The sequence below is a fragment of the Lissotriton helveticus genome, chromosome 4_1, assembly GCF_964261635.1.
Source record: "Lissotriton helveticus chromosome 4_1, aLisHel1.1, whole genome shotgun sequence".
In the NCBI taxonomy this organism is placed as follows: domain Eukaryota; kingdom Metazoa; phylum Chordata; class Amphibia; order Caudata; family Salamandridae; genus Lissotriton; species Lissotriton helveticus.
The window spans coordinates 1,852,135,820-1,852,150,255 of NC_136063.1; the positions used below are offsets into that span (position 1 = coordinate 1,852,135,820).

Here is a 14,436-nt window from a genome sequence, read left to right on the forward strand (position 1 = left end):
AACTGACGTCAGCGCGCGGAGGCGGCGTCTATATACTCCAGCGACGTCATCACGGCGCACGACGCCGACGACGCGGAGCCGCAGGGGACGCCTGCAGACGACGCCTACCGACGCGCAGGGGTACTGCTACGCAAAAGTTTCCGGATCCAGACTGACGCCTGGGGATATTCTAAGGTAAGGAATCTAATACTAACTACTGTTTCTTACAGATATATCGTTACCGAAGGTAAGTAACTTGTTCTACAGGACAGAAACTACTCCTTCACGGTAGGCCACCAGCTTTTTCAGTTTACCGTGCTCCCCTTTGGCCTTACCAGTGCCCCTCGGATGTTCACGAAAGTGATGGCAGTGGTTGCAGCTCATCTGCACAGATCAGGGGTTCCAGTCTTCCCCTATCTCGACGACTATTTGTTGAAGGCGAGCTATCCCCAGGCTGTCGTCACCCATCTCCAGACTATGGCGGACCTCCTGCATTCGCCAGGGTTCACAGTCAACATGCCAAAGTCACACCTATACCCTTCTCAGAAGTTCCTTTTCATCGGAGCGGTTCTGGACACAGTGCAGTTTCAGGCCTATCCTCCCGAACAGCGAGTTTGAGATTCGGGCTATGATACCGATGTTCCAGCCTCTATTCCCGATTTCAGTGTGGATGACACTGAGGTTTGCTGGACCTCATGGCTTCCTGCATCCTGCTGGTGGATCATTCTAGGTGGCATATGCAGGCTCTGCAGTGGAACCTAAAGTTCCAGTGGGGAATCTGTCCGATGTCGTACAGATCTCGGCAGGGACTGCTCATCTGTTGCAGTGGTGGCTCACAAACCACGATTGGGTCAACGGCAGATCCCTCTCCCTTCCCCAACCATATTTTACAGTGGTGGCAGATGAATCAGCAAAACAAACAAGATGATGGGCGGAATGTTGCACATTGGCAAAACATTCACCCCCAGTCACAGATCTGGGTTTAATCCATCGTTATTTTGCTCACCAAGCCACCTCAGTTCAGACATGGCCACTGGAATCAAGCTATCCTGGCTTCAGAGGGGCGAAACCTCGAAACTAGTCCTAGTATGATTGTTTCCAGTCCAGGTAGGACCTGGCCTAGCAGATCGGGCTGGACTGTTCCCATTGGGTGCAGGGTCAAGACTGATTTGCATATGACTGGGTCCAAACTGGAATGGCATGGTGAGAAAAAAAACGATGGATTTAAGCCCAGATCTCTGTACTGGGGTTAATATATGACATTGTTCTGCATTCTGTCCATCAATAGTTCTTTTTGACAGATGAGTCAGTCATGGGATGGGGCGGCCACATGGGAGAGGCAGAGATCAGAGGCCTCTGGTCTCCGGTGGATTCCGGGCTCCATATCAACCTTCTGGAGCTCTGGGTGATTCGTCTAGCACTGAAGGCATTCCTTCATTCTGTCAAAGGGAGAGTAGTTCAGGTGTTCACAGACAACACTTCCGCTATGTGGTATTGCAACAAACAGGGCGGAGTGGACACTGTCAGGAGGCCCTTCATCCCTGGAAGTGGCTGGAATTTCAGGGCATGCCCCTGGTGGTTCAACACCTGGCTGGTTCCCTTGACTCCATGGCGGACAAACTCAGTCGCCGGTGCTTGATGGATCATAAATTGCGTCTTCACTCAGAGGTGGTGCATGGTCTCTTTTAGCACTGGGGAGAGGCTTGGTTAGATCTCTATGCCACCGAAGAGAACGCGCAGTTCTGCACGTTTGAATTTCCAAGGCGGCACTCGCTAGGCGACGCTTTTCATCGCGAGTGGAGTTTCCGTCTTCTGTACGCCTTTCCGTCTATACCACTTCTGCCCAGAGTGCTGAAGAAGATCAAGCGTGACCGGGCCCAAGTAATTCTTGTGGCTCTGGACTGGGCACAAAGATCTTCTGTCGCAGCAGCAGGGGACGGTCCTCCATCCAAAACTGTCAAGCCTCCACCTCCTTGCGTGGAGATTGGGGGATGTGGAATCCCCCTTCATGACATCTGCCAGGCAACCACCAGGGCTTCATTGCATAAATTCACTAAAAATGATTGCCAGGGCAACCATGCCTGGACAGACCGCTTCTTTGGCCGCTCCGTTCTTCAGGACTTCCTGGTGTAAACTTGGTTCACAGACCCACTTCTGTGCTTGATATTGCTGGCGTATCTATTCTAAGGTAAGGAATCCATAACTATTAGTCTCTTTCAGGTGAACAAGTTACTTACCTTCAGTAACGATATATCTGTAAGAGACATATATTAGTTATGTATTCCTTACCGCCCCACCCATCCTCCCCGTTCTGCGAACTGACTTCGAGAGTAAGGACTCGCTTTTAGAGCCCTAGTTTTATGCACCAGTGGTCAGTATCTTGCATGGCTCCGCGCTTCAGGCGTGGAATGTTATGTAAAAAACTGACGTCAGCGCGCAGAGGCGTCGTCTAAGTAGATCTCGCGGCGTCATTCAGGCGATCACGACGCCAACGACGAACGCGGAGTCGGCCGACACCACCTACCGATGCGCAGCGGTTCTGCTGAAGAAAAATCCTCCGGATCCAGTCTGACGCCTGGGGGTAATTCTAACGAAGGAATCCATAACCAATATATGTCTCTTACAGATTTATCGTTACTCAAGGTAAGTAACTTGTTCCTTTAAGGATTTAGAATTCTGCTTCTATTTGCACACCTTATTCCTATATTTTTTGAATCTGTGTCTAAATGTTATTTGTTTAATAAATGTTTGAAGTTTCATCAGTGTAAATGGTGCATGTTTTGTGTTGACTCGCTCCTTTTCAAAATTTCAGGTTAATCAACGGACAAAAAATAAGTCCTCAGGAGCAAATCCTGATGATTGGAAAAGCCAGTGTAAAGAATTGTTAAATCTTATATATGAACGAGAAGATTCTGAACCCTTTCGGCAGCCAATCAATGGTTCCTCTTTTCCTGTACGTACATCTACGTTTGTAATTATTTCAGTATTCCGTTCTTCATTTCTAATTCTATTTTGTTATATATTTGGGGGGCTTCTTTACTGTGAGTGAGACTATGAGGGCAAACTTGTACTTGTGAATCTTATAGTGTTTATAGTACAATTTAGAAAAACAAACTTCTATTTGCAGGAGTCTTCTGAACAGTGTGACAGTGTCTTGCAGCGAAGACAACAGTTCCTTAATTAAAAAGTATATGTCAGAATGAAAAAAACATTATACATCTGAATTCTTAAGGACGGAAGCAGAAATATTTTTGACACAATTTATGGTTTCATGATGGCATCAATGGGCATATTATAAATCATATATCGGGAAGGGAAACTTCCCTAGTGGAGGAGCTAACAGTGGAGCCTTCGAAGCAGGAGTGATGCTGGCTGCAGTTGTCTGGAGGTACCTGGGGTCAGCTTGTCAGCAGTTTTCCAGTCAAGCCCCTGCAGGTTCCATGAGATATCCAAATAACGTGATGAGGACATTCCAACCCATCATCAATACTCAAGAGCAAGGTTGTAAAGGCAGCTGCATACTTCTTATAAGGAGAAGGACTCTGACCAAGCATAGTATTTTCCAAAGATGTTCGAGTCCCTCCCATCAGGTTGTTTCTTCTGGTTGATGTGGAAAAGAACAGAAGAAAATATTATTGTAAAAATCAAGTTCTTACAACTTAAAATATGTTTTGGCATTCCAGCATAGGTGGAGGTATTCAACTGTTACAAGTACCAAAGAAATTCCTATTATGGAGAACACATATATTGCATAATTTGCCTTTATACATTTAATATACAATCTTCAAAAGCGATAAGCTACATCACAAGAAAAGTGCTGGCAATCCATTCCCCATTTGCATCCTTCTAGATGCTACAGCAACAAGGTCACATATCTGAAAGAAACAGGTTAGTATTAGATTCCTTACCTTAGAATATCCCCAGGCGTCAGTCTGGATCCGGAAACTTTTGCGTAGCAGTACCCCTGCGCGTCGGTAGGCGTCGTCTGCAGGCGTCCCCTGCGGCTCCGCGTCGTCGGCGTCGTGCGCCGTGATGACGTCGCTGGAGTATATAGACGCCGCCTCCGCGCGCTGACGTCAGTTCTTCTTTTTTCCGCGCCAGTTAGCGCAGATCCGAAGAGCAGTACTCCGGTCTTTTGACCAAGTTTTTTGTTAACTTCTTTACGGTGCCGGTAGGATGCCCGGTTTCAAGAGTTGTGACGAGTGCGACCGCATGATGTCGGTCACCGACCACCATCGACTCTGCCTCCGGTGTCTGGGCGCGGACCACGACGTGGAGTCCTGCGTCGACTGTCGGGCCTTGACTGGAAAAGCTAGGCGGGAGCGGTCCCGCAAGCTTCTCGAACTCCGGTTGTCGGCCCCGCGTCGAGAGCGGTCCCGGTCCGGTCGGAGGTCGAGGGAGCGGTCGAGGGAGCGGTCGCGGAGCCGCCATGGGCGCTCCGGGAGTCGCCACCATTCCTCCGGCTCGTCAGGTAAGCACATGAAGTCGGGGCGTCGCCATCGCACCCCCGACTCCCCCCGACGCCCGCGTGCTGCGGCCGGGGGCTCGGGTGACCCCACCCCCGCGGTCCCGCATGGGTCGCCGACGCCGTCTGCCCCACACCTGTCGGTCCCTGGGGAAGGCGCGTCGCGTGAGGAGATCGAGGCCTTCCTCATTGCTATGAGGGCGAGGTCTTCTCCGGCGGGGCCTTCGGCGCCTGCGGGCCCGTCGGTCCCGTCTGGGGGCCCGAGCGGTTCGGGTGCTCCTGCCCCGGCGCCGCCGGTGGCTCCGGCCCCGGCGCCGCTGGTTCCCTCTGGTTCGTCGCCGGCTGGTCTCCCGGCCTCTCCGGCGTCGGTTCCTGTGGGCCAGCCCATGGTACCGCCCCCGCGTGGTGCAGCGACTCCGCCGTCGGCTCCGGCCGGCGTCGGGTCCCCGGCACCGACGCCGCGCGGCGCCACCCCCCTTTCCTCCCCGACTCCGGACTCGGAGCCGGACCGGCGTCGGCCGACGCCGGACCCGACGCCGATGGGGCCTGTTGACCCCGATGTCTATATCGTCGACCCAGAATATGGGTATGACGAGGAGGAGTATGGAGAGGGTTGGGAGGGGTCTGAGGACCCTCTATCCCGTGCCTGCCAGTACGATGTGGACTGGGTAGGTGATCTGGGTGATGCCAGTGGCCTGGACGAGTCGCCCAACCCTGGGTTTGTCTCTCCGTCCCCTGTGGCGTCCGAGGCGGGTGCTGCCTATTCGGTGGTCCTGATGAGGGCTGCCAAGGCCTTACACCTTGAGCTCCCCGTCGCGAAGGTCAAACCGAATATCCTGACGGAAGTTTTTAAACCGCAGTCATGCCCCCAGGAGCCTCTGCTGCCGTTTAATGAGGCCCTGACGGATGTCCTTCTGGGCACCTGGTCCAGGCCCGCCTCTGGTGCGCCGGTTGACCGGAACGTTGCCAGGCGTCACCGTCCCTGCGCGGACGACCCTGCCTTCCTGTCCACCCATCCCTCCCCGGAGAGTCTGGTGATCCAGGCCTCCACTTCGCAGTCCGCATTTCCGTCGGCTCCGCCCGACCGGGAATCAAAGAGGTACGACCAATTCGGAAAGAAAGTGTTTTCCTCTTTGAGTGCTGGGCTGCGGTCTTGTAACACCGCGTGCCTCTTGGGCCGCTACACCCACTCCCTGTGGGATACGGTCGAGGAGTGTTTGCCGCAATGCCCCCAGGAAGTGCGGGACAAGCTCACCCGGGCCTTTGTGGAAGGCCGGGATGCGGCGCGGTACTCGATCCGTTGTGGTCTGGACACCACGGACTCACTGGGACGGGCCATGTCCACTACGGTGGCGATTCGTCGCCATGCCTGGCTGAGATCTGCCAACTTCTCACCAGACGTCCAAAATACGCTTATGGACATGCCATTTGATGGCAGTCGCCTATTTGGTGACAAAGCGGACCACGCGCTGGAGCGCTTCAAGGACTCCAGGGTCACGGCCAAGTCCTTGGGTCTCTCGACCCAGACCCAGCGCCAGCAGACGGGTTCGTTTCGGCCCTTTCGTGGCCAAGGGAGAGGAGGTCCCACACGTGCTGCCAGCCACGCGGCGCAGAGCGCTCCCCAGCGCGGTGGCGCCCGTGGTTTCCGCCGTGGTGGCGGTAGAGGCCAGCGTCGTGGTCAGTCCACGCCTCCCTCCGCTGCGGCATCCAAGCCTTCCTAGTCCGAGCTTTCGGGCTCACGTGACGCCAGTGGGTGGCAGGGTTCGCCATCACCACTCCCGCTGGCGCGCGATAACATCGGACAGGTGGGTGCTGCAGCTTGTCCGAAGGGGCTATGCCCTCCCCTTCGAGTCCACTCCTCCAGCCATGCCACCGCAGAACCACCGTGTGTCGGGGGACCACTTGACACTTCTGCAGGAGGAAGTTACGGCCCTCTTGGCCAAGGGGGCCATCGAGCGCGTTCCTGGGCCAGAAGTAGGGTGTGGTTGCTACTCCCACTACTTTCTGGTACCCAAGAAGGACAAGGGAGGCCTGCGTCCTATCTTGGATCTACGGAACGTCAACGGCTTCCTCCGGAAGGAGAAGTTCAAGATGTTGACTTTGGCTCAGGTCTTGGCTGCTCTAGACCCACACGACTGGATGGTAGCGTTGGACTTGCAGGATGCGTACTTTCACATCCCCGTCCTGCCGGCCCACCGGCGTTACCTGCGGTTCACGGTAGGCCACGAGCATTTTCAGTTTATCGTGCTCCCATTCGGCCTTACCAGCGCCCCACGGGTGTTCACGAAAGTGATGGCGGTGGTCGCAGCTCATCTGCGCCGGTTAGGGGTTTCAGTCTTCCCCTACCTCGACGACTGGCTGTTGAAGGCGGGCTCGCCCCAGACAGTCGTCCACCACCTTCAGATGACGGCAGACCTCCTGCACGAGTTGGGGTTTTCCATCAATGTGCCGAAATCACACCTGTGTCCCTCTCAAAAGCTCCTTTTCATCGGAGCGGTTCTCGACTCGGCGCAGTTTCGGGTTTATCCCCCGGAACGGCGGGTCCGGGATATTCAGGCTCTGATTCCCATCTTTCAGCCGTTATCCCGGGTTTCGGTCAGGTTGACGCTGCGGCTTCTGGGGCTGATGGCCTCCTGCATCCTTCTGGTGCATCACGCCAGATGGCGGATGCGGGCTCTGCAGTGGGACCTGAAGTTTCAGTGGGCCCAGCATCAGGGCAACCTATCCGACCATGTCCTGATCTCGGAGGGCACTGCGAGACAGTTGCAGTGGTGGCTTACAGACCGCGATTGGGTCAGGGGCAGATCCCTCTCCCTTCCCCAGCCGGAGCACGTGGTTGTGACGGACGCGTCCCTCCAAGGCTGGGGTGGCCACTTGGGAGAGGCGGAGATCAGAGGCCTCTGGTCTCCGGCGGAGTCCCGGCTCCATATCAACATGTTGGAGCTGCGGGCGATTCGCCTGGCACTGAAGGCATTCCTCCCCTTTGTCAACGGGAGTGTAGTGCAGGTGTTCACGGACAACACCACCGCCATGTGGTACTGCAACAAACAGGGCGGTGTGGGGTCGTGGACCCTTTGCCAAGAGGCTCTGCGCCTCTGGCAATGGCTGGAACGTCAGGGCGTGACTCTGACGGTTCAACACCTGGCAGGTTCTCTGAACGCCAGGGCGGACGAACTCAGCCGTCGGTGCTCGGTGGATCACGAATGGCGTCTGAACTCGGATGTGGCGAGAGGCCTCTTTCAGCAATGGGGAGAGCCTTGGTTAGATCTATTCGCCACAGAAGAGAACGCGCAATGTCATCAGTTCTGCGCGTTGGAGTTTCCAAGACGGCACTCGCTCGGCGACGCCTTTCGGCGCGAGTGGAGTTGCGGTCTGTTGTACGCCTTTCCGCCTATACCACTTCTGCCCAGAGTGCTGAAGAAGATCAGGCGCGACCGGGCCCAAGTTATCCTTGTGGCTCCGGACTGGGCTCGAAGGTACTGGTATCCCGAGCTACTCAGCATGACAGTCGGTCCCTCGATCCGCCTGCCCCTTCAGGAGGACCTTCTGTCGCAGCAGCAGGGGACGGTCCTCCACCCGAACCTGTCCAGTCTCCACCTCCATGCGTGGAGATTGAGCGGCGACAGTTGAGGCCATTTGACTTGCCTCCTGAAGTCTGTGATGTCATTCTGGCAGCCAGGCGTCCCTCCACAAAGTCGGTATACGCCTGCCGGTGGAACAGATTTGTGGCATGGTGCACAGCAAAGGCTGTGGATCCCCTTTCTGCCCCTCTATCTGAGGTTCTCCTCTTCCTCCTTTCCCTTGCCCAGCAGGGCTCTGCTCTGGGCACTATCAAGGGCTATCTTTCTGCCCTTTCCGCCTTCTTGAGGCTACCTGATCAGCCATCTTTGTTCAAGTCCCCTATTGTGTTAAGATTCTTAAAGGGCATCACGCACATGTATCCTCCAGCTCCGTTCGTGATGCCTCAGTGGGACTTGAACCTGGTTTTGACTTTCCTGATGTGCGCTCCCTTTGAGCCCCTTCATTCCTGTCCTCTCCGTCTTCTCACCTTAAAGACGGCCTTCCTGGTAGCCATCACCTCTGCCAGGAGAGTGAGTGAGCTCCAGGCTCTTTCTGTTCAACCTCCTTTCTTGTCTGTTCATCCTGATAAGGTGGTTCTTCGGACCAGACCTTCTTTCCTGCCCAAGGTAGTCTCTGCTTTTCACATTGGGCAGTCCATCACCTTGCCCTCCTTCTTCCCGCCTCCGCATCCTTCAAAGGATGAAGAGCGGCTCCATCGTCTGGACCCAAAACGTGCGCTTTCATTCTATATGGATCGCACACGCCAGTTCCGGGTGGATGACCAACTGTTTGTTGGCTACGTGGGTGAGAAGAAGGGAAGGGCGGTACAGAAACGGACCATCTCTCGGTGGGTCGTCCTGTGCATCAAAGCATGCTACTCTTTGGCTCGGAAGGAGCCTCCTGTTGGGCTGAGGGCCCATTCCACTCGGGCCACGGCGGCTACTACTGCCCTGGGCCGGGGAGTCCCTTTGCAGGACATTTGCCAGGCGGCCACGTGGGCCTCGCTGCACACCTTTGCGAGGCACTACTGCCTGGACAGTCAAGTCCGGAGGGATGGCTTCTTTGGCCGTTCGGTCCTCCAGGACTTTCTGGTGTAGGTTGTATTGGTTCGCAGACCCACCACCGGGGTTGGTATTGCTGGGGTATCTATTCTAAGGTAAGGAATCTAATACTAACCTGTTTCTTTCAGATGAACAAGTTACTTACCTTCGGTAACGATATATCTGTAAGAAACAGTAGTTAGTATTAGATTCCTTACCGCCCCGCCCATCCTCCCCGTTCTGCGAACTGATACCTAGGGTTAGGGACATCCCTTTCAGGGCCCTAGTTTCAAATGGCACCAGTGTTGGTTCTCACATGGCTCTGCGTGTTCTGGCGCGGAAAAGCTGTGTGCAAAGAACTGACGTCAGCGCGCGGAGGCGGCGTCTATATACTCCAGCGACGTCATCACGGCGCACGACGCCGACGACGCGGAGCCGCAGGGGACGCCTGCAGACGACGCCTACCGACGCGCAGGGGTACTGCTACGCAAAAGTTTCCGGATCCAGACTGACGCCTGGGGATATTCTAAGGTAAGGAATCTAATACTAACTACTGTTTCTTACAGATATATCGTTACCGAAGGTAAGTAACTTGTTCATCAGCAGATCACATTGCTGTGCAGGTGGGGAATGCAAACACAAATATAATGGGTTGCTGCTCCTTGCAGGCCACAATCCTACTAATTGTAGCCCATCTCAGGGCTCCCAAATAGCAACTTACCTAATTAATATTCATTAGGCTAGTCATTCTGAAAGCCTCTGTGATTAGAATTTTTGTGGCTCTGACGAAGATTGTTTAGGGGGGAGGAGTCAAAGACGCTGGCATGATCAATTAGTCATCTTTGTGCGACTGTAGTTGGGGAGGGAATCACCAATGTTGGTGATTTTATTTTGAAGAATGATAACGGATTTATGGCAGCACTTCATCTCGTATAACTTTTCTTTGAAGACGCGGAAGAGTGAGGAGAAGGTGATCTTAATCTTGTGTGGGATTTTGTTCACCCTCTTTTTTCATGCTGCACTAGTGCAATGAACATCTTGGCTTCTCTTTCTTTTAAAGCCCTGTTGTTGATCTTTTGGAAGTCTCAGTATGTGCAGATGTCATGGTCAATTTGCAGGCACCAAAAACCAATTTGTGGAAGGTCGTGATGAACATCTGAGCTTCACTGTCTCGACTTGGATTGAAACTGGACTTTGGTCGACATGACGCAAGAAACTGCACCAAAAAGAATAGTTTTTGAACAACAGTTTTAAAAGCTACAATCTGCTTCGTAACACATTCCAAAAACTAAGGCTATTCTCATGGGTTCACGGAAGCATGTGCAGAGGTTAGTGGAGGATTCTTGGGATAGCAAAGACTCTCCATGCAGACCTTTACCTAGAGAAGAGTACTGTCAGCAAATGGATTACATCTTTGGCACAGACTTGGATGACCCAGATGCCAGACTATGGGAATGATAATGATAGTAGTGAGTTGGGCAACTTGCTTCATCCTGCTAACCCCAACATTGTAGATTACCTAGATCCCCAAAATGTCAAGAGCTTGATAAGTCCCCAGAGGGGGAGCATGAGTGTCCTAAAGTGCCGCCATCTGCATGTGTCTTCATTTACAGTAATTCTAAAGAGGGCCCTTAAGGTCCTTTAACTGCCTCTCTATGGAGATCAAAGCTGGCCTCTTAATGGATATTTTGCAACCAGCTCCAAGATAGAGCTTATTCTGGCAGCCTGGGGCACGTCATCTTTTGCCCCCACAATGTGCCGCCAGGGATCTGTGGGCTCCTCGGTGAACATCCGACGTCATGCTTGAGTACTCACTTCAAGCTTCTCTGGGGATGTCCAGTTCCTTCGGTGGTTCTTGCCTCTTTGGTGAAAAAGTTGGTTTGGCCCTTAAACGATTTACATTGCAGGGGCCATTGCTCCTGCTCTAGTTCTTGCTTACATTGCTAATCAGTTATACAGGCAGTACCAGAAGTTTATTGGATACTTCAGCGATATGGCTTTTTGGCTTTTTCTGCCCTCCTAACCCGTCCTGGAGCAGTCAAGCTAATTTCTCCAGCTTAAAGAGGATGCAGTGGTCAGCACCATCCCTTATTATCCTCCCACCCCCAAAACCACTTTAGTTTCCCCTCAAGAGTACACAAGCAGCCTGTGGCAAGGGAAGGGGTCACACCACTTGAAGACTTGACATGCATGGCATCACGATGCACACCTGAGCCCTACAAATCCCTGAAATGCATTATGCCCTCTCTTTCCAGGAGTTTCCTTCCTTACTGTCCTCTGAGCTCAGTCGGACGAGCATGCTCATTTTCTCAAATGGGAATCATGGCTCTGTTGAATTAAGTGGCTGAGGAATACATTATATAATAAGAGATCAATGTTAGCTATATTTTCCTGTTCAGAAGAACAATTGCAACCTTCGTCCTGTTCTTTACCTCATGTTGTTAAATAAATTTCTCCTCTAGAAAACATTCAAGTTGTTGTCCCTCACACAGGTCCTGCTGGCTCTAAAACTAGGTGACTGGATGTTGTCTCTCAGCTGGCAGCCACTTATTTTCACGTTCCTATCCTCCTGTGGTTGATTTGGAGGTACCTGTGGTTTGCGATAGGTTCCATTCTGCACTGATTTTTATTCTTTTCGTTTGGATTGACTTCAACACCTCAAGTCTTTGCCTAGGTTACAGTGGTGGTTACGGCACACCCTCACAGGATAGGATATCAGTATTCCCATTTCTGATATAGGACTTCTAACTACAGATTCCTCACCTTTGAATATTACCGAGGTGAAAGACTGAATTGGGAAAATCTTGAGCAGTACCTCTGCGCGCCAGTAGGTGCTGTTGATTGGGTCAGTGTTGTCAGTGTCAGAAGTAGCGTGACGGTACCCATATATGCACCACCCCTGCGTGCTGACATCAGTTCCTTTTTTTCCACGCCAACATCGCAGATCAGGAGAGCAAATTCTATAATTTTTTTTACCAACTTTTTCAACCTTTTCATCAACTCTTTTTGAGCTAATGCTCCAAGTGTGCTCGATACATGACCCCTGTAAAACATATAGGGTTTATACCTTGCGGGGAATGTCACAGACAAATGTGTTTGATCCCCACTTGGTCTGTCTCTGGTGCCTGGGGTCGGGCCATGACCCAAAGGCCTGTGCTAAGTGCAACTCAATGCTCTACAAGATGATTCATGAGAGGACGTAGAAGCTCTTGGCGGCATGACAGAAGAAGGATTTGCACCGTTTCCAGTCCCATTCCCAGGGTAGCTTTCGGGGCCCCTCCCAGTGCCGTTCCCGCAGACGATCATCTTAGCATTCCAAGACCTCTTCATCCAAGTCAGGTAAGTCCAAGAAGCACAAAAAGAAGTTTAACTATTCTTTGGATCCCTGTCCAAACACCATCCTTCTAGGCTGTTCCCCCCCATACCACCTGCGGAGCCAGCATCCAGTCCTGCTCCAAGCTACCCTGAGTTTCCTGGAGCCGAAGCAACTCCCTCCCAACTTAAAGAACTTTACTACACCAAGCATGCCATCTTTAGGCAACTGACTTCCTCTGGTGCGCCTTCGAGCCCCATGGACTCAAGAGGTGCCTGTGCTTGGTTGCCACCTGGAGATCTGCCAAAAGTGTCAGACGATCCCTCTCAATCTGGATCTGGACTGATGCTGTCATGGGTCTTGTCTTCCAAACCAAATCGTTCCTCTGCGGCAGCAGCCCTGATGCCGCTTGACAATGAACCCATCATCATTTCTGAGCCTAAGCTTTTTGACATCAAGGCCAGGGTCATGCCTGGGCATGTCAATCATCCTTGATTGACATGCCCTTGGATGTCTTTCGCCTATTTGGTGCCAAAGCTGACACGGCACTCAAGCTCTTTCGGGAGAGCTGTTTCACCGCTAGGTCCCACAGGCTTTCCCTAACCTTCCGGTCCCAGCAGCAGCCCTTTTGCCCTTGCGGCAGTGGTTAGGACACGTATGGGCACCCGCAATACCTGCTTTACCTGGCACTCTAGCAGCCTGCTCAGCCCCTTCGTGGGCGAGGTAAGTGATTCTAAAGAGGACGCTATAGTATGCTATTTCCTTCATCAAGGGGGCGCTTCAAATTGTGCAATAGGATACGCCCATTTCACCCTTGGAAACCCCTCTGTCTTTGCCGCTATCACAAAAACGACTGACGGAGGACCATCTCACCTTGCTCTGTCAGGAAGTGTAGGCTCTTCTGGCCAAAGGAGCCATTGAGAGGGTGCCTGTTCTAGAATGTATGACATTGTTCTGCATTCTGTCCATCAACAGTTCGTTTTGCATTTGTCCTAGAAGTAGGACATGGTTGTTATTCCTGGTGCCTTCCAGTGCCGAAAAAGGACAGACACCTTCAATCTACACTACATTTGCGCCATATTGATGCTTTTCTGCGGTAAGAGAAATTCGAGTCTCCCCTTGGCTCAGGTGGTTTCTGCCCTCGACCACTAAAAGATAGCATTGGGCTTGCAGTATGCTTATTTCCCTATCCCCATCTTGCAAGACCATATGTGTTACCTATCATTCACTGTGGACCACAAGCATTTTCAGTTAGCTGTGCTCCCCTCCGGCCTCACCAGTGCTCCTCAGGTGTTCACGAAAGTGATGATAGTGGTTGCAGCTCATCTTTGGAGAATGGGGGTTCCAGTTTTTTTCCTACCTCGACAAAGGGCTGCTGAAGGTGGGCTTTCCCCATGCATTTGTCCAGACTGCTTCAGTCATTTTACATTCACTGGGGTTCATTCACAACACGCTGAAGTCACACCTGACTCCTTCTCATATGTTCCCCATCATTGGAGCCATTCTGGATTGTAGGAAGGTAGGATCTTTCTGTATGCTTACCCCCACTTTTTGCCTAGTGCTAAGCTGGTTTTGACTAGTCTGACTGTGATCCTGCTAATCTGAAAGAAACAGGTTAGTATTAGATTCCTTACCTTAGAATATTCCCAGGCGTCAGTCTGGATCCGGAAACTTTTGCGTAGCAGTACCCCTGCGCGTCGGTAGGCGTCGTCTGCAGGCGTCCCCTGCGGCTCGGCGTCGTGCGCCGTGATGACGTCGCTGGAGTATATAGACGCCGCCTCCGCGCGCTGACGTCAGTTCTTCTTTTTCCGCGCCAGTTAGCGCAGATCCGAAGAGCAGTACTCCAGTCTTTTGACCAAAGTTTTTTGATAATATCTACTTCTTAGGTGCCGGTAGGATGCCCGGTTTCAAGAATTGTGACGGGTGTGACCGCACGATGTCGGTCACCGACCACCATCGACTCTGCCTCCGGTGTCTGGGCCCGGACCACGACGTGGAGGCCTGCGTCGACTGCCGGGCCTTAACGAGTAAGGCTAGACGGGAGCGGTCCCGCAAGCTACTCGAGCTCCGGGTGTCGG

General features: G+C 52.7%; 1 protein-coding gene across 2 annotated transcripts in view; it reads left to right on the forward strand.

Annotated features, from left to right (window-relative positions):
- The window catches only part of BRWD3 (bromodomain and WD repeat domain containing 3), a 1,637,103-nt gene that overhangs the window by 1,444,725 nt on the left and 177,942 nt on the right, over window positions 1–14,436 (forward strand). For both annotated transcript variants that reach the window (XM_078688510.1, XM_078688511.1), the window contains one exon: window positions 2,792–2,932. In XM_078688510.1, coding sequence (XP_078544636.1) covers window positions 2,792–2,932 — 141 coding nt within the window. The remainder of the gene's footprint in view (window positions 1–2,791; window positions 2,933–14,436) is intronic.